Raw genomic sequence first — 18,744 nt, 5'->3', positions numbered from 1 at the left:
CTGAGTGTTCTTGAAAGAACGCCAGAGCATTTGAATTGCAAACATGTAGGAGAAAGACAGCTTAGTCACATGTTGGCGGCCCCCATCCCTGGACTTTGCTTAGATGACACTTCCCCCTGTTACTGGGCCCTCACCAAGAACGGCATCTCCTAAACAGCAGCCCTTGTGCAGCCTCTCCTCTTTCACAATGTGGGTTTGATTTGGACCCTTTAGACAGTCGCTGGTCTTTCTTTTCCCCACATTCTCATCTTGTGCGCCAATAACCAGACAGACGGAAACCTCTAACGGGACTGCTCCAACTTTCATTTTATTGTTGAAAATGGAATTCGGGGGTGGAGAGATGGGTGCACAAAAAGAGGGCAATTTGTTGCAAAAGGGAAAAACAAGGGATTCTTTGGATGTACATTGGCAAAGGAATTCCTATCCGAGTGGAAATGACTCTTTAAGCAGGAAAGCAGACAGGCTGAATGCTCCACCCTGGTGGACATGCTTGGCTTTTCATCTGTAAGGTCTACTTCACAGATTATCCCACGTACAAAACAAAAGGGTATGTCATATATATATATTTATTTGTGTGTGTATATATGTGTGTGTTTTATAACACACACACACATCCTACATCCCTACAACTCCCGATCCCTAAGGGGTTCAATTACCTGGCCATGCATGTATCTGCAGTATACAAATGTATTGCTGGCTGCGACAGTACTTTCCTGACTGGTGTCTGGTGAGACTGGCCATATGATAAATAAATGGGTGAGATGCCTCGAAATGAAATCTGACCGCTCACATCTGTGGGTGTATGTGTGTTTTCAGCCAAGCATTGAGTAGCTGCGCCACTTTGCCTGGGTCCCTGGCTGCTTCCTACAGCTGCGCCATCTCACTGCCTATGCTTTAAACAGGATTTTTGTGCCAGGGAGGGACAAGGACAGCTATCACACTGAGGGGAGGGAGGAAGGAGCAGATTGACATATGCTCAGTTCTGCTGCCCAGGAGCCAGTCAAACTGAATGTCACAGGTTCCTGTTTCCCAGTGTGTCTTCCAATGAGCAGTTTCAGTTGCTTTACCAAAAAACAAAAAAACAAAAACAAAAAAAAAACAGTCAAAATTCACCATACGATAGTTAGACAAGTCTTCACAGAGGTCCATCTGTCTCTCTCTCTCCTGCAGGGCTGTTGTAGGGCTAAAGGTCTCCTTTCATCAGGCTAAGGTCGAGTCCCTGGTTGGTGGCAGGTGGCCCTTCATACAGGCCTGTCCACGGCATATTGGCAGGGGCTCAGGTTGGAAGCTGCCGTCTGAACCGCCGGGTAGGTGAAGTTGGCGTGCTGCTTGGCCTTCAGCCTCAAGCTGGCCAGGCTAGAGTTGCACGTGTCCCTGTACATGTAGGGGCTGGCGGTGGACGCATAAGGGCAGGCACTGGATGAAACGGCAGAATTGAGGCTTGGGCTGTTGAGGTTGTTGATGTTTCCCAGGTTGTTGAGGCTGGAGCCTGGCACGCCAGTCACTGCTGAGGAGACCATGGAGGAAGGCATGGTCATGGAAGCAATGGAACTGGGAGGGGAGAACATGGGCTGGGAGGAGAGGGGGCTGACATTCATGGAGTTGAAGAAGGGGAAGCTCTTGGCTGACAGGGGGCTGGTAGCAAGCCCTTTGGTAGCCCAATTGTTATATGAATAGCCGGAATACATGTCGTCATAAGGCTGCATCAGTCCATTGAACTGAGCTCCAAAACTGTTCTTACAAAGCTCTGCCTGCTGGTTCCTTTCTCGTTTCCTCCACTTGGCTCTGCGGTTCTTAAACCAGACCTGCAAGGGAAGGAGAAAGCAGGAGGGTCATTCCAGTTATTAATGGGGAAGCCTCTGTCTCTGTCAGTCATCCCTCCTTATACCAATATGGTCGTCAGGACAACTGAGTACATCTGGGAAAGGACAGGCTGAGGTGAGTGAGGGGCTTGTAACTAGGAGTGATTAGATGGAATTAACCAAAGAAAACTTTGGCTCAATAGCAGGAAATGTTACTTAACAGGGGTATGGTAGGCTGTGGCATGGTCTCCCAAAGGGAGCTGGTAGCAGCCCCCTCACATAGCCCCCCTAAAACTAGAACAGAGCACTGGAGCATGCAGTACTGGGAGAATCCTGGGACTGTGGTAAGTGACCTAGGTCCTTTCACATTCTAACATCCCTGATTTGCCGTATAAATGTAGTGCCGTACATTTGTGTACATACCCGGTTTCCACAGATATCAGAGAGAGACTGGATCCTACAGGAGTGGAAAATTCAGCAGCCTCCCCTGACCTCCCCCTTCTCATCTCTGTTAGTTTAGTCTGGTTCTGTGTCGCTAGTGGAGATCAGCTGGAGATTCTCCATGGGGATTTCCACCAGGGCAGGGGACCTTAAACTGGGCTGGACCACAATTTACTAGAAAGAGTGCCTCACAGATGACCCCCCCCACACACACACACACACACTCTAGTTTGCGATCATGTGACCCACCTTGCTTTCCATTCTCGATCACACAACAAATACAGCAGTTGCTTACATAGGAAAATATTAGGAAAATACTTAGTGTATTTTTAACTGTGATCTAGCAGCTAGGAGCCTGTATCGTATGACTTTGTAGATCTTCATAGACCATGAGCAAGTGCTCTGAGGTGCAGTTTGAGAACTGCTGCAGAAGGGGAATTCATGCTTCTTTTTGTCTGTAGCTCAAAATCCGTTTGATTTTGTGTGATTAATCTTTTGTATTCATTAGAAGGTGATGAAAGATTAGTTTTGCTGGGGTTCTTCAAAGACAAATAACAAATGTAAAAATAACTCCATTGGAAATAAATCCAAAAGTTGACTGAAAACTATTACTGGGACACTGTCCAAAACCCTATTTGAAATTTTTTTTTCTTAAATTACTAGTAATACCTCAGATTAAAAAATTTTAAAAATAGAATTAGTTTTGCCATTGATGCACTTTGTTTTGTTTTTGCATTTCTGTCAGCTCGGATGGTGAAATGACTGGTCCATTTCACTCCTGGATTCTTATGCTATAGCTCAGTGTAGTTGCTTAGCATGGCTTTAAGCTACTTGACAAGTTCCCTCTCTGAAAATTGTAATTCCACTGCTGCCTACGCTAAGCGTTCAAAAATCATGAGTCAGAACCCAAAACATCATGTGTCTTACATTATAATATTGAAAAACTGTCACAAAACTGTTTTTTGCCTGCCATCTGACTTCCCCCCCACCCCCCCCCCTTCGGGGGAAGCCACACATTTCCAAGTCATGTGGGATCATCTTGGGTTCAAAATTCAATCACAGAAATGCAACTTCCCTATTTGCTGATCAGAGCAATTTCCACCTACGCTCTTGTATCCCTTGGGGCCATTCTACCCCTCTCTACCTCTTCCCTAGCTAGACAGGGTAGGCAGCTGCCCCAGTCACATTCTCCCTTTTGTAGTATGTATGGAACTGGAGAAAGAGGGTCAGACTTCAGGGGAACCTAGTATGATGTTTGTTTATACTGCTTAGAGTTCAATAGTTCCCCCATATTGACCTTGAGAGAAGTGTAATTGGTTGTGGGTCACTTGCCAGGATTATCTGGGTGTATCTCACTTAATCATTTCCCTGCTATTGCAGGGGCCTTGGGTGTTGGTGCACCTCGGTTCTTCCTATTCTCTGCCCGTGGCACACAATAGTCTAGTCTCCTGTGGGCTGTAATACTTTGGTCTAATTTCGGTTGTTGGGTTTAGCACGTCAGTGGTGGAGATGGCCTGCGATATACAGGTGGTTGGTAGCTGATCTTGGGGGCCCTTCTGGCCTTCAACTCTGACTGTATTTAAGTTTGGGATTATACCAAGGGCTCAAAGATGGACACTGGAGCTAGGCTGCTACCACACAAACTATACAGCCTCAGGTCATAACACTGGCCTCTCAGTCTGCTCATTATAGATCTCTTTCCTACAACTCTGGCTGTCTGCAGCATCCCCTTCAGTTTCCTACACATCATGTTCTCTCACTCTGCCACCTATAGGCCCTTTCACCCTCAGTCTGCCTCCTGCTATCCATGTGTCCGTTGACTCCTAATATAGCTTCCTGTCCTGTTGCTTAGCTCCCTCTCTGCTGCCCCCCACTGCCCCATTCCCAGCACCTCCACAGGCTCTTGCCTGGCCTCACATGGTGACTAAGGGAATGTCTACACTACAGTTAGACACACACAGCTGGCCCATGCCAGCTGACTCAGGCTTGGGCTAAGGGGCTGTTTAATTGTGGTGTAGACATGCAGGCTTAGGCCTGTGAGGTGGGAAGATCCCAGATCTTGGGATGTAGTCTGAGCAGGAAATTCTACACCGTAATTAAACACCCCCTCAGCCTGAGCCTATGTCAGCTGGCACATACTCTAAAGGGCCACCATTTTCCCTCAGAGCATGGCTTCAAACCCATTGGTAATAGTGAGAAATGGTGCCCATCTTTGCAGTGGGCAATCTCATACCCATACACACACTCACAAGGGACATGTCAGCCAACTTGCTGAGGGCAGCATGCAATTCAGTCTCATTGACGGGGCGACAGGGGCTGTTCGGATAAGGATACAGGTTTGTGAGAGGAAGTCAGAAATCAGAAATTCATACAAACTCTTAAAAAAAATAACCTAACCATCTAAACGTCATGAGACTCATGCTAGAATCATGAGAGTTGGCAGGGTTTCCCTTTAAAATGTGACACCCCTGCTTTTCTGGGAACTAATTCTCATCAGGATAGAGAAACCTGAAGCCTGCACCAAAGAAAGGGCCACAGCAGGACAGGAAGAGTAAAGAGGAGGGGGAACAGTAGGACGGGAGGGGGATAGACAAGGGAACGGCAGGAACATGGGACATAGGCAGGGTAAAGGTCCAGGGCCTGAGAATATACAGAGGGAGATGAAGCAGGGGTATGGATAAGGGTTGTGGTGTTAATCTGTAGTCCCAGCTGAGATCAGAGCCCTGCTATAACCTACACCTAGTGAGACATGCCTGTCCCAAAGAGCTGACAGTCCAAATAGATAAGCTAAAGGTTGAAGGGCAGAGAATGAAGGCCTGGAGAGGAGAAGTGACCAGCCCATGGTTGCACAACAGGTCAGTAACAGAGCAAGTTATAGAGCCCAGGCGTCCTGTCTCCCAGGCAGGGCTTAACGTGCATCTGGTCAAAAGGGGGTGCAGACCCACAAATGAAATTTCAGGTACTGCACAGTAGTGTAGACTCTTCCTACAGTGACAGAAGGGGTTTTCCTGTCAACGTAGTTAATCCGCCACTCCAAGAGGCAGTAGCTAGGTAGATGGAAAAGTTTGTCCAACACACTAGCTGTGTCTACACCAGGGGCTAGGTTAGACTAATTTTTAGGTGTAGACCCGGCCTTCTACAACTACAACTCCAGCCATGTCACTGAGAGGCGCACATGTCAACCCCTGGAAAATCCCCACTGATTGGTTACATTCCCCATTGCCCCGCCTCCTGGGAAGAGCAGCCAATCAGAGCTGCTGCAGCAAGCAGGCAGAGCGGACACATTCTTACAGGAGGGGAGCAGGGAGCAGAAATTGACCAGCAGCTCAGGATGGCTCCACTATCCCATCTCCCAACCTCCTCCCATCCCTGAAACATCCAGCCTGGGAAAGGAGAGGGGGCTGCAGCAGAGAAAGAGGTGAAGAATTGCAGGAGGAGCAGAGATGAGGCTGGGAAGGAGAACTGAGGGGGAACTAGACAGGATTAATTTGAAGGTTGGGAAGACACACATGATGGACATGGGACAGTAGATGTGGCGATGAGAGTTCCTGCACCGGCATCCAAAATCCCCATACCCAATACATTCAGAAGCACTGGCAATACTGTGTGTGTCTCACACTCACTCACAGAGCATGGGCTGAGCTGAGCTGAGTAACGGCTTCTCCTCTGTATTGGGTGAGATTTCTTCCCCAGGGCCCTCTGACCCTGAGCAGCCCAGGGAGACTTATCTTCCCTGGGGGTCAGAGCACAGGAGAGATGTCTGTTAGTATATGGAATTGGAGGAAGGTGGGCAATTCTCTGCCTCAGGAGGAGCCTGCCATCAAATTAATCATTCCCAAGGAAATCAAGTGTGATTTCCCTCTCAAATGCCTGCCAGAAGGATCGTTCTTGTGAACTTGCACGGAATCCAAGATGGCAGCCTGCAAGGTGTCTGCAGCGGGGGCCTGTTGGGCCCTGAGAGCAGAGTTGGGTGGAACTGATGTGCTGGAAAAGCCTCTAGTGCCCTTGGCTCTCTGTTAAAGGCAAGGTCTGGGTTGGTTTGGTGGCTTGCTGCAGAGCTGGTCTCGGGTCCCCCCTTCCCCCAGGCTGTGGCTGTATTCAGAGACTGTGGAGCGGGAGATTGGTGGCCGTACCCGGACTCGTGCCTCGGTCAGGTTGGTCCAGACTGCTATCTCCTCCCTGGTGCTCATGTCTGGGTAGCGGTTCCTCTGGAAGGTGGCTTCCAATTCCTGGAGCTGCTGGCTGGTAAAGTGAGTCCGCTGCCTCCGTTGCTTCTTCTTCAGGGAGCCGTCCTCGGGGTTGGAGTCATCGGTCTGGTTCTGCTGGGACTTCTCCGTGTCTGTGAAATACAAAGGCAGGTAAACCATCATAACGCAGCCCTGGGACTCCGGCACAAGCCTCGGTCCCCAAGACAGCAACTTCCCCAAAGCTGAGTGGCTTGGGATGCAACTCTTTCTCATTAGCCTGGTGCTACCTGCTCCAGGCTTCCGGCCTGCACCTCTGAATCCCAGGACTCCAGGGCACCTCATTCCTGGTGCATGTAATCCTGGCACACATGAAAGTCACCTGCCTTCCCCCCCTAACGCAGCCAGCTGTGGTAACTATGTAGGGCTTCAGGAGCAGGCAGCATCCTATTAGACTAAACTCTTCTCTCACCAGCCCAGCCTTACAGCCCCAGCCACCTCTAGGTGTAAGAGGAGCCAAAAAACTACAACTTGTCTACACACAACTTGCACTGGTTTAACGTAAAGTCTGTTTTAAACTGATGGGTGGACTCTTGTTTCCATTTAAGTAGCTTATTGTAATGTAGTTTAAACCTGTTCCTAACTGACTTAGGCTACATTGATATAAGCCTGGGTTGAATAGATTTAAAAGTGTTCACTTAATGTTTCTTATGCTTGCTTAACTAAAGCAATTTTCAATCACACCATTTAGCAAACCTGATGCAATTTTACATCTAGACAAGGCCCCAGAGACTACAAATAAAAAGTCAACAAATCAGGAAGAATGCTAAAGGAGAAAGAAAATGGACAAAGGAGCCAGGGGGAGCCACATGGGAGAAATGTTAGTCACATCATTTATTGCATTTCTGGAAAGCACTCGGGTACTGACTGCTGTATAAGATGAGTGGAGATTACAGATGAAAAAAGTGAATTTTGAGGAGCGATTTAAAGGAAGAGAAAGGGAATCACCCTAGGGATGTAGTTAAATATAAACTAGGCCCTGGTTCATTGTAATAGAGAAGGCTTTGCAATATGCCTCTTAATCATCCTATAAACGGAACTAACCTTTCTGGCTCAAAACAAAAGGCAGGGTAGAATAGAAGTGTCAGGCCCTGGCTTGAGGGAACAGCAGACACAAGAGGGGAGGGGAGCCAACCTGTCAGGATCACAAACTGAGGCTCCTACAGTAAGTGGAAGCCGCAGACGAAAATAATGACTTTCTGGGACACTCCATTCAATTTTACTTCGATTTAACAGGCACATACATACATGATGGATATGACATCTTGGCCTCTCAAACTTTTGTCATGGAGAATGGCCAGGTTATGAAATACTGCCCCATCCCCCACCCCATTGCCATGTCCCTTTCCCCATTCTCTACTCAATGGCCATCTAGATCAAATCCCTTCTATTGGATTTGCAGACTTCAAGGTCAGAAGGGACCACTGTGATCATCTAGTCTGCCCTCCTGTATAACCCAGGCCAGAGAACTTCCCCAGAATAATCCCTAGAGCAGCTCTTTTAGAAAAAAATCCAGTCTTGATTTTACAATTTTTAGTAATGGAGAATCCACCACAACCCTTAGTAAATTGTTCCCATGGTTAATTACTCTCCCTGTTCAAAATTTACACCATATTTTCTCTCTGAATTTGTCTAGCTTCAACTTCCAGCCATTGGATTGCATTAGCCCTTCCTCTGCTAGACTGAAGAGATCATTAGAAGTACCTACATGGAGAACAAATATTTAATAGATTGTAATCAAGTCATCCCTCTAACTTCCTCTTTGTTAAGCTAAATAGGTTGAGCTCCTTGAGTCAGTCACTATCAGGAAGGTTTTTTAATCGTTTAATCATTCTTGAAGCTCTTCTCTAAGCCTTCTCCAATTTATAAATATTGTTCTTGAATTGTGGACACCAGAACTGGATACAGTATTCCAGCAGTGGTTGCACCAGTGCCAAATAGAGATGTAAAATAACCTCTCTGCTCCTACTCCAGATTCCCCTGTTTATGCATCCCAGGATCACATTTGCCCTTTTGGCCACAATATCACATTGGGAGCTCATGTTCAGCTAATTATCCACCATGATCCCCAAATCTTTTTCAGAGTCACTAAGGATGGGGGTGGGGGGTAAGAAGGACTTATTAAGGAGCCCACTGGTCCAATAGATTCTCTTCTTGCATGGAAACTAAATTGGGTGCTCCTCTCTACCCTTCTTCATTTAACAGCACAGGCAGTGGCAATACAGGCTGCCCTTATGCTGCCCCACCAGCCACCTCTTAAGGATGGGAGGTTAGTTCTCTCCATTGCCCATTTAACCCTTGGCGCCTCCGCTGCATTTAAGAAGGGGGCATGTCAATAGGCATGGACAGCTGACCATTCGGAAGCAGGGTGAGACCCCGAAATATTTAGCATAGGCCCCTAACCAAACATCAGCCAGACATGGTGTGGCAGTGGAGGAAGGCTCCCTGCCCCATCATCAAACCTCAGACTCAGCCAGCTTCTTCAGCTAATGTTGTTTGAGACTATGAAAAACACTGAAGATGTGTATTCAAAAGGTGGAAATATGTAGTACCTAAAAATAGACTCACAGGAAACTGCTGTACCCTTGTGACACTCTAAGCACTGCTATAATTATCTAGATGTGGGGACAGTGCCCATTTCCTGAGGGCTCTTTGGAAGCAGATGAATTTCTCTGGCCCCCACTGAGTTGATGTTCTTTGACAACAACACGTGCTTTTAATGTGTATGTTACAGTTGTGGTTCCAGTGAAGACTATACTCTTATTCCTCTGGTCTGAACCAATGTCGGAGGAGAGAGACTCAGCCCTTGTTGGCCTCCGAACAGATTAAAAAGGGAATGATGATAGATGCTGCCATTTCTGAACATGAAAGTAATGATCTGACTATCCACGAGGGGACAATATTCAGTTTAACCCTCATTTGTTTTGTTAGGTCTGAAAACCTTCAAAGAGAGAAGCACAAGGTTAAGAGCCTGCTTGTGAGAGTTAATGGCAAAACACCACCAACTTCCAAAGGAATTGATGCTAAGGTAATAATGACGTGCCCCAATCTGCAGGCTTTGCTCAGAATGCCTACTGAGGGCAGAGGAAGCTTGCAATGCAAAGGGCATAAAGGGATGGTGTAGACACAGCACACTGCTCATGGGCTACATCACCCCTAGACTCATGAAATATCTGACTTTGACATAATCTAAGCCCGAGACATCATCACCTTTGGGCAGGGATGCAAGACTGTCCGGGTAATTGTGTGGAGCCCAAGGAGATAAGGGGAATCCTGGTCCTAATTTTACACAACTTCAGAGCAGCATGCCCAGTGCCCGTGGTGCCCTCTTCGCAGTGCCCTGCTCCCCGAGGACAGAAGCTCTGTACTACCAGCTAATGGCATCTGCAGAGCAAGCCTCCTATGGTGGTATAGTATTGCCAGAGGAGTGCCATGTTTCAGGGAAAACACCTTCCTTCCCACTCTTGCTGGCCCTGGCTTTCCTTGTGTGGCGTTTGTAGGGAAGGATTTTCAGCATGGCAGAACCAAGAGAGGATTGTGCTGTGCAGTTGGAAAGGAAGTAGTGGAGTTCTAGCTTCGATGCAATTACTGCTGTCCCTCCCTGCTGCAGTGTGGAGAGGCACAGAGGACCCTATGGGAGTGAGGGACAGTGTGGTTTACGTGAGAGATTGCATTGTATATCCTTTGAGTGGCAGAGCATGGTGTAGATGTATGACTACCTTCCCCCTGTAGGATGCCATCTGCCATGGTCCATGGACCCTAGTCTCCAGGATTCCTCACTCTGTAGCCGCAGGGCTATGAGTCAGCAAGACTATTGCTGCTACTCCGTAAAGCAAGGAAGTGCAATGCCAATCATGCCCTCCCTATTTCTCTGCAGCCCAAGGCGTGATTACATTACACACCCTCTCCCTCTCATGAGCCAATCCAGCCCTCAAATGGGCATGCCCAGCTCTCCCTGACAGCTGTGTCAGAGGCAGAATCAGCCCTCCTGGGTGAATAACCCCAGGTAACAAAGCCCCCTTTAGTTCATTCAATGGACAGTTTTTATTTCTAGGTCACTCTGTTATTTTTGATAGCAGTGGAAACGGACACATACAATAACGGAGCATTTACTGGTAACCTCAGATAGTGCATAGAGTATTACATGCACCTTTCCCCCTCCATTAAACTACTAGAGTCATAGCTGGAATTAGCTGCCTGGGCTTAAGGGAAAATGTCACTCACAGCCAGTCAGGTCAGTGCAATAAGATGATTTAACAGAGCAGAACCCATGAATGGACAAAAAGAAAAGGAGTACTTGTGGCACCTTAGAGACTAACAAATTTATTAGAGCATAAGCTTTTGTGAGCTACAGCTCACTTCATTGGATAGCTGTAGCTCACGAAAGCTTATGCTCTAATAAATTTGTTAGTCTCTAAGGTGCCACAAGTACTCCTTTTCTTTTTGCGAATACAGACTAACACGGCTGCTACTCTGAAACATGAATGGACAGTAACAGCTCCAGTCGAAAGCTGGTACCTAGAAGCCAGTACATCATTAAGGATTTGCGCAGCTAAGGGCTTATCTGCATGCAGAAATTTATGGTACAACCATAGTGACAAGAACAGTTATTTATTCTGGAATAAGAGTGTCCACACAAGGAGTTACCAGTGTGGCTACAGCAGTATAGTTATGCCGGTTAACTTCCCGACATAGACCAGCCCTAGGGCCTTGCACAATGGGCAGGAGAGAGCACAAGGTTGTCACAGCCTAGTACGACTATGAATGGAGGCTACACAAGGGGGTAATTAGGCTTCGGTGCTAAGGGTGTGTGTTGTAGTGGTGTTGAGCACCTGCAGCTCCCATTGGAGGGGTCCTCTGGAAAAACATAGTGATTGTGCAACTAGCCAGTATCAAGGCATACACACCAGGGGGCTGAATTAAGGTTGCATAACCAGCCATCATTCTGGCATCTTCTAACCCTTGAATCTTTGATTTTGCAACTCTAACATTCTTTTAAATGTTGTTTATGTAATTTAACTTTTTTTTTTAAAACTTAAATTGAAGAAAAATCCATCATGTGGAACCATACTGCTCCCCCCACCCCCCCATGGATCATCAGCAGAATTGGATCTAAAGATTTCCCCCCCCCCCCACACACACACACACACAAATCTCTTACCATTTGAACTAACTGCATAAGTGGAAAAAGTACCAGCTTTCTCCTGCTAGGTGGACCTGCCACAAAAGGGGATGGAGCCACTTCACCAGTGAGTTTCACAACTAAACAGTGAAGGAATTGTGAGACTCAAGAATAATTGGTTTCGTTTCAGGTTCTATAGGGGCAGGTTCTGCAGTGATTAGACCTCTTTCCCCTCCCAGCTTCTCCCTACACTCTTCCGCTCCTCTCCTACTTCCTCATCTCTGTGCATTTGACTCTGTTAAGCTTCCTCCTCAAGGCTACCTGGGCACTACATGGAAAGCACAGGAGAGAGTTTCCCTGGCCCAGTCCCCCAACAACCTACAGCAGCAATTTCAGGGAGAGTCCTGCTCAGCCTCTATAGTGCTGGGCCAGATCATGCTCAGTCATTCTGTGAGCCTGGCCCAGTCATACGCTGGAGAATGAAGCATGTCCAGGACCACTGCAGTCTTCCGAGAATTTAGCTGCCAGACTCTTACAAGTCTGAGCATGTGTGAATGGAGATTTCTCAGGGGCTTATAATTTGGCCAGATTTGGACAAACTTTCACAAGGATGGTAAAAATACATCCCTGACACCAGGGCAATGCCTCTGCCAAACCTGAAGTCCTTGCTCCAAAGTACAGAGGTACTAGTGTTTCTCAACTGTAAAACTTTAATATGGGCAAACAATCCACACCTTGTTCTTGGAAATGGCTGAACCTTGTTCAGCTTGAAGCAGATCCCCGGCAAAGAAAATTTAGCCTGAACAATTCAAGCTTAGCAAAGTTCTAAGTAGTTGAAAACAGATTTATAATGGAAAGGGTCAGACAATCTTAACTGCAGGTATCACAGTCTGTCTTTCCATATGCAGCTGGAGAACTCAAAAGGACTTCTCTTTAACACCCTTCTGCAACCCACACAAATCCTCTGGTGCACTTGCCTAAATACAATAAAACTGGTGGGGGTGGGGGGGGAAGGAGGTAATGAGACCTAATGCTCTGCATGTACTCAGCTGACTCTAGACTGTCTTTTACAGTGGGACTAGTTCAACTGATTTCTCTCTAGCTGGCTGCCTGTTCTATCCTGAATAAAGGTGCCATTTAATTAGTGCATTCCATCCAAAGATGGACACACTAAACACACACTGATTAAACCTCACAGCTGCCCAGGACACTGAAGCTTAAGAAGTTAGTCCTATCTGGTAGCTGGGGTAACCAAGCCCCCATAGCAGGTGAAGTGACTTGCCTGAAATCACAAAGCAAATCAGGAGCAGAGTCCTGAATGGAAGTCCTGAATCTTCATCCTGAGTTCCAGCCAGTACCCACAGCTGCTTAGCTGCAACAGAGCATGCCTCTCCAACAGCAGCAGGGTACTCTGTGCACTGGGGAGAAGGTGCTCATCTGGCCAGGGTTTTTCAGCTGAGGTGGAATGGCACTGGGCTCTTGCAAAGGGAGGAGCCAGCCAATTTAGAACAGGACAGAGAAATGGTGACATCATAGGAACAATTTGAGTAGAAGACAAACTAAGGCCAGGGGACAATAGGTTAGAGGAAAGGAGGGATTCAGACTGTCCAATATAAATTTGATTTTAGGACTGTTCTGTATGTTATGCCATTGGCTGCAAACCAGAGAGAGTGAGTAATTATCATGCTGAAAGAGCCTGCTCTGGGTGTCTGCCCAGACCTCTATCAGGGGTTGTGACTCTGACAAACCCCAAGATGATAAATGGCTTTTGTGGCTCCGATATAAACAATTTCCCTTTACACCAAGACTCTAGACTCCTTTGAAATGGACTCTCGAGTTTTGAAGCGTGGTCATGGAAGGGGGGCGGTTTGAAAGGCTCTGTCGGGAAACTGGATAGCGAGGTTTTCGCTACAAAGGAAGTAATCAAGGCCCTAATGACAATTGGTAACACCTGGCCAGTGCATCAGGGAGGCATGGAGACACACCTCGCTGGGATGCTGGAGAAGATAGGTAAGTTGAGAGCACAGGAGGAGGGGAAGAAGGAGGTTTTCATTTCACTTAACCAATATTTGCGCTTCAGTTTAAGCCTCAGCCAGCTCTGCTGTCTCTATCTAGGCGCTGCTTAGCTTTGATGATTGTGTGATTTCCCCCCGATTTTCTACCCAATGCCAAACAAACGGTGCTTAATGAAGATACCTTAGGCTAACTGCGCAAACTGTTCAATTAGTGGGGATTACTTTAGGGGCACCAGCCAGAGACAGCTGGCCCCTTGGGAGGTGAGATTAGGAGAGAAGGAACCGTCTGGGCCAGTCAAGGCCTGCGGGAATTGCTATTCTATCCCGGAAGGTGCGAGGGCTGGTGCCCGTAGCGAAGGGAGAGCCCGGAGCACTCGAGGGGCAGATAGTTGGGGGCGGTGCATGTGGGGCCAGGGGCGCGGAAGGATCGGGGATCAGGGCGGTGGGGAATGTGCCTGAGAGCAGAGAGTGGGGTAAATGTGTTGTTTAGACGCTGAGCTCTTGCAATGAGTTCTGCCACTTCTGTACAGCGCAGATTTGGTGCTAATGAAACAGGGGGCAGAGCAAACAGCGCGCTGGCCGCTAGTCCTGCTCATTGGCTACGTGGCACTCACTGGAGTTACAGTTAGGGGCACGGATCGCTTTGCAGGGCGGCCGTGGCAGGCTGGGCAGCTATCGCTCTTCCACGGGTTCCCGGTCCCTTGGCACTGGTCTGTGTAAACCGAGCAGGAGCAGTGAGAGCTAAACGGGAAGTTGCTGGCGCTCCAAAACCAGCTCTGGCTGATAAGGGATCGGTGCACTCTGCCTGAAAACAAGCCGATGGGTTACCTGGGAGCCGTGCAGGGCTGTCCTCAAAGCTTAATTCCCAGGGTAAGGGGCAGAGCAGTTTACAGAGGCTGGATTCGTTCCGGCTCGGATTTAGCCGGGTTGATGGGGGGAGGGAGTCGCTCGCCCACGTCCGGGGAAGTTTTAGTCCCCAGGCTGCTGTCCCTGTTAGATACCCCGGCCCTGGGGGCTCAAAGCCCGTTTGTTGCAGGGACAGCGCTGTTCAGCCGCTGCAGGAGCCGCCTGCCGGCGTTGCTGACCGAAGAGGCGAAGCGATAGATCTGCGAGGGGAGCGTTACCTGGCTGCTGGCGGTGGAAGGGCCCGCCACGGCCACAGAAACGGGGCAGGGGCGCTCGGGGGAGCGGAGGCAGGTGGGCCAGACCCGCGCTGATCTCTGCAGGTGCCTTTTGCGGACGCCTTTTTCCGATCGGCCCCAGCGGAATCTGGGCCCAGCCGGCAGAAGCGCCCCAGAGGAGATGCTTGGTGCAGGGTGATGCTGCCTGTAATGGAGGCGGCTCCTGAGGGCGGGCCGCAGGCCGGCGAGACTGGCAGAGTTTCCCCGGGCTGAAGGCAGCAGGGATAGACAGGGCCCTGCGCAGCGGGCTGTGTCCGGGTACAGGTTTCCGCTCTTTGGAGCCGCAGCTCGCTAGCTCAGAGGCTGCCGGAGCGCCCGGGCCGCTCTCCCTGGAGAGGGAGCGGTGCGTCAGAGAGGGAAGGGGGGACCCGCCGGGGGCATGCGGGAGGCGATGGGCAGGGAAGGCAGCGCCCAGGGGGAGGCATCCCTTCCCCCGTCGCAGTTCAGAGCCCCCCGAGTCTAGTCCCAGCGGGCGCAGGCCTGTTGGTGGCGCACATGCCCCGAACCGCTGGGACTCAGGTGACCGGACAGCAAATGCGAAAAATCGGGACAGGAGGTGGGGGGCGGGGGGGAATAGCCTATATAAGAAAAAGACTCCAAAATCGGGACATCTGGTCCCCCTAGCTGGGACTCCTACAGCCCATGGAGGGGACAGGAGGGCGGTAGATTCCCAGGCAAGCTGGGGACCGACTTCTGCGCTCCCTCTCCAAACAAGCACCAGGCCAAGTTCAGTGAAAAGCAGGCGAGGCATCTCGGGGTGCTTCGGGAACACGGTGGAGCTCACTGCCACAAGGTGACGCCGAAAGCTGGGTAGCTGCGGGGCTGGACATTTACAACGGGTGAGATCGGCGCCGGTTCCAGTAGCCAGGGAGGATGCGGGAAAGTGGGTAAGGATACATCCTTGTGGTTGAGGGAATGACCCGCCTGGCCTGGGTTTAGGAAGACACTTCCCTTGCAGGCTGGTTTAATAATTAGCTGTTAGCAGAGCAGAAAGCGGAACTGTGGGGAGAGAGCCCTACAACTTCAGTCGGACTCCCCTAATTCTAGCAAGCGGATGCTTTTCCGAGGGTCTGAAAAAGAGAAGTACCCGCGCAGGCAGCGCCCGGCTCTCAGCCCCTAGCTCTGCGCTTGTCAATCCCTGCCACCAATACTGACTGTGCCCCATTTTCAGCGCAGCTGGTTCCCCTGCGACCCCGAGAGAATAGCGCCGGGCCGGGGGCTCTGCCCTGCAGTGCTTGATCCCAGCCCTGATCGCTGACCCTGCTGCCAAGTGTTTCCACCAAGTGCAGCTCCCAGACCGGGCCCTCTCCGACTATGCTCCCTTCTCCAATCTGCAGGGCAAGCTGCAGCCCCCGGCCCTGGCTCGCCTTAGCGCCCTGCCTTCCCCAACGCAGCCAGCAAGGGTTGGCTGGCCGGGCTCCAGCCCTGCTGTCGGGTGGCCCCGCTCACCTGACCGGTCTCTGCACAGGGCCCGGCCGGGTCGGGAACTCGCGCTGCGCTGCAGCTGCCCCCTCCTGCTGTCCCTTTGCCCCACGCACATCCCGGCTGGGAATAAAGGGCGAGAGACTGGCAGCGACAGTGTGGGCGGGGGAGTTTTAACCCGGCTTCCGCGGGCGCATAATCGAGCCCAGAAAGGAAACTGATTGAACTGAGCAGTTCCTCGTTCTGGTTACTCTCCGCGCCAGATCCAGCCCTCGGCTCCCGATTAATTAACAAAGAAATCTCCTTCTCCACCCCCCCAGTCCTCCGCACACGAGTATTTCACCAGGAAGCTGACCGGATCGCGCAGTTCCCCGGGAAAAAGAACCAAAGTCTACAAGTGGGACCTGAAACAAGTTAGATTTGAGCTGGGAAATGTCATTGGAAAGCAAGAAAGCCCCTGTGAAATCCCAGCCCGGGCGAAAGGGAAGCGGAGAAAGGAGAGGAAGGGAAGGAATCGCGCCGGTGGAAAACACCGGTATGAACGCCCCAAAAACCGAAACCAGATTGAATTGGGACCTACGAAACCAGGACAATAAACGGACGCTCGGACCCGGGATTAAGAATTTGAAATCGACAAACCAACCCCAAGAGGGGGGCGTGGAACTGGATTTAAACTGCGCGTGACAAACAATAAAAGCTCACTGCAAAAAACGAAAATCGGACAGCAGCGCAGAGAGGGGGGACGAAATGAAGCGGCTGTAGCCAGGGGCTGTTATGTTTGGGTGTCTGGGGCGGGTTGTTTGCGTGTCCAGCTCTGGGCTGGTTGTGTCTGCAATACGGGGGGGGGGGTAATCTCTGGGTCGGGGGGGTGTGGGCAGTGGATGGGGGCGTGTTTGCCGGTGCAGTGTATGTAGTTGGGGGCTGTGCGGGGCAGCAGGTAGGTGGAGCTGTTAGTTGAGTGTGATGGATGACACTGCCTGGCGTCCACACGCGTTCTGGGCGGGGCACTTTGGTTTGCCTGTTAGGCGCTGCCCAGCGCCTGTGACTTTGTCCGAGGTTGCCCTTGTGTGTGTCGGTCGCTGTTTCACGCAGTGGACGCGGGCGCGCTGTGAGCGCGGGTGACAGCGCGTTCCACTGCCCTGGGTGCCGGGGCGGGAGTGACCCGGAGGCGTTGCGCGTTCCACTGCCCTGGGTGCCGGGGCGGGAGTGACCCGGAGGGGTTGCGCGTTCCACTGCCCTGGGTGCCGGGGCGGGAGTGACCCGGAGGCGTTGCGCGTTCCACTGCCCTGGGTGCCGGGGCGGGAGTGACCCGGAGGGGTTGCGCGTTCCACTGCCCTGGGTGCCGGGGCGGGAGTGACCCGGAGGCGTTGCGCGTTCCACTGCCCTGGGTGCCGGGGCGGGAGTGACCCGGAGGGGTTGCGCGTTCCACTGCCCTGGGTGCCGGGGCGGGAGTGACCCGGAGGCGTTGCGCGTTCCACTGCCCTGGGTGCCGGGGCGGGAGTGACCCGGAGGGGTTGCGCGTTCCACTGCCCTGGGTGCCGGGGCGGGAGTGACCCGGAGGCGTTGCGCGTTCCACTGCCCTGGGTGCCGGGGCGGGAGTGACCCGGAGGGGTTGCGCGTTCCACTGCCCTGGGTGCCGGGGCGGGATGCTCTGTGGGGTGCTGGGTTGCCTTGCGGAGGGCAGCGCCTATTGCGGTCCGCCTGGGAACTAGTGCGCTGTAGAGGTGCGGAGCTTGCAGCAGAGATTATAAGTGGAAGCTGAACCTGGCAGCCTTCTAGGAGGGAGCGTCTCCCGCCCGTTTATTGCTGCTCAAGCCTCTGTAGCAAGGGTCCCCGGGACACTGCAGGGTTACCGGAAGGAGGGGCTCTCCAGTGCGTTTCAGGGCTCGCTGCTCCAGCGATATGGCCTGGCTGTGCCTGGTACCCAGCTGTGCCTGCATCCCTAGCCGCTCCGGAATCGGCCCTGGGTGGGTGCAAGCCATTTCTGGGTTCTGCTCTATTAGGAATGGGGGGGGAAGGGGGAGATTTTCAGTCAGTGGGAACCTGGCCTTTGGCTTCCAAGGTAGTTGCATGGGGCCTGAAGTGCACAGAGAGCATTAAACCCAAAGTGATCTGGAAGGTTTGAACATGAGCCTTTCCCCGAGAGATTCTCCCTGGGTCTTCAATGCCCTTTCCTCACTTCCAGCTTTGATCCAACCCTTGAATGGAACTAAAACCGCAGCAGAGGAAGCAGCCAGCTGCAATGCCTCTGAAGGGGCCATTATCAGCCAGAGGGCCCCAGGCACTGAGGGGAAGTCACACTACACAGGGACAGCGGGACCTTCCCTCTGTCTATGACTTAAACTGGGAAAGGGTGCGTCTCTTCCCAGCCTGGTGTGCCAAGGCCCAAAAGGGGGACCACCTACCCACAGCACATGGTGGTCAGACTTTGAACAGACTTTGCATTTCTGTGGCCTTTTGTCTGCGGTCTAGCACCAGGGCACCCAGAAAGTCTGTGGCATGACCCAGATCTCCCAA

General features: G+C 51.1%; 1 protein-coding gene and 1 long non-coding RNA gene across 3 annotated transcripts in view; one reads left to right on the top strand and one right to left on the bottom strand.

Moving 5' to 3' along the window:
* Positions 1-282: 282 nt before the first annotated feature.
* PITX3 (paired like homeodomain 3) overlaps positions 283-18,744 on the bottom strand; it is a 39,658-nt gene continuing 21,196 nt past the window's right edge. Inside the window, exons 3-4 of the mRNA XM_038411865.2 lie at positions 6,377-6,582; positions 283-1,805 (exon numbers count right to left, since the gene is read on the bottom strand). Coding sequence (XP_038267793.1) covers positions 1,242-1,805; positions 6,377-6,582 — 770 coding nt within the window. The 3' untranslated portion in view covers positions 283-1,241. The remainder of the gene's footprint in view (positions 1,806-6,376; positions 6,583-18,744) is intronic.
* LOC119859573 lies at positions 12,969-17,017 on the top strand. Of its 2 annotated transcripts, none has more exons than XR_006283035.1 (3): positions 12,969-13,619; positions 15,521-15,692; positions 16,548-17,017. It is a non-coding gene; the product is annotated as an uncharacterized LOC119859573 (long non-coding RNA). The 2 variants fall into 2 exon arrangements; XR_005294243.2 differs by having other exon boundaries at positions 13,609-14,494.

The sequence above is a fragment of the Dermochelys coriacea genome, chromosome 7 (assembly GCF_009764565.3).
Source record: "Dermochelys coriacea isolate rDerCor1 chromosome 7, rDerCor1.pri.v4, whole genome shotgun sequence".
In the NCBI taxonomy this organism is placed as follows: domain Eukaryota; kingdom Metazoa; phylum Chordata; order Testudines; family Dermochelyidae; genus Dermochelys; species Dermochelys coriacea.
The sequence above is the reverse complement of the archived record's forward strand: the minus strand, read 5'-3'. Positions and strand labels throughout refer to the sequence as shown.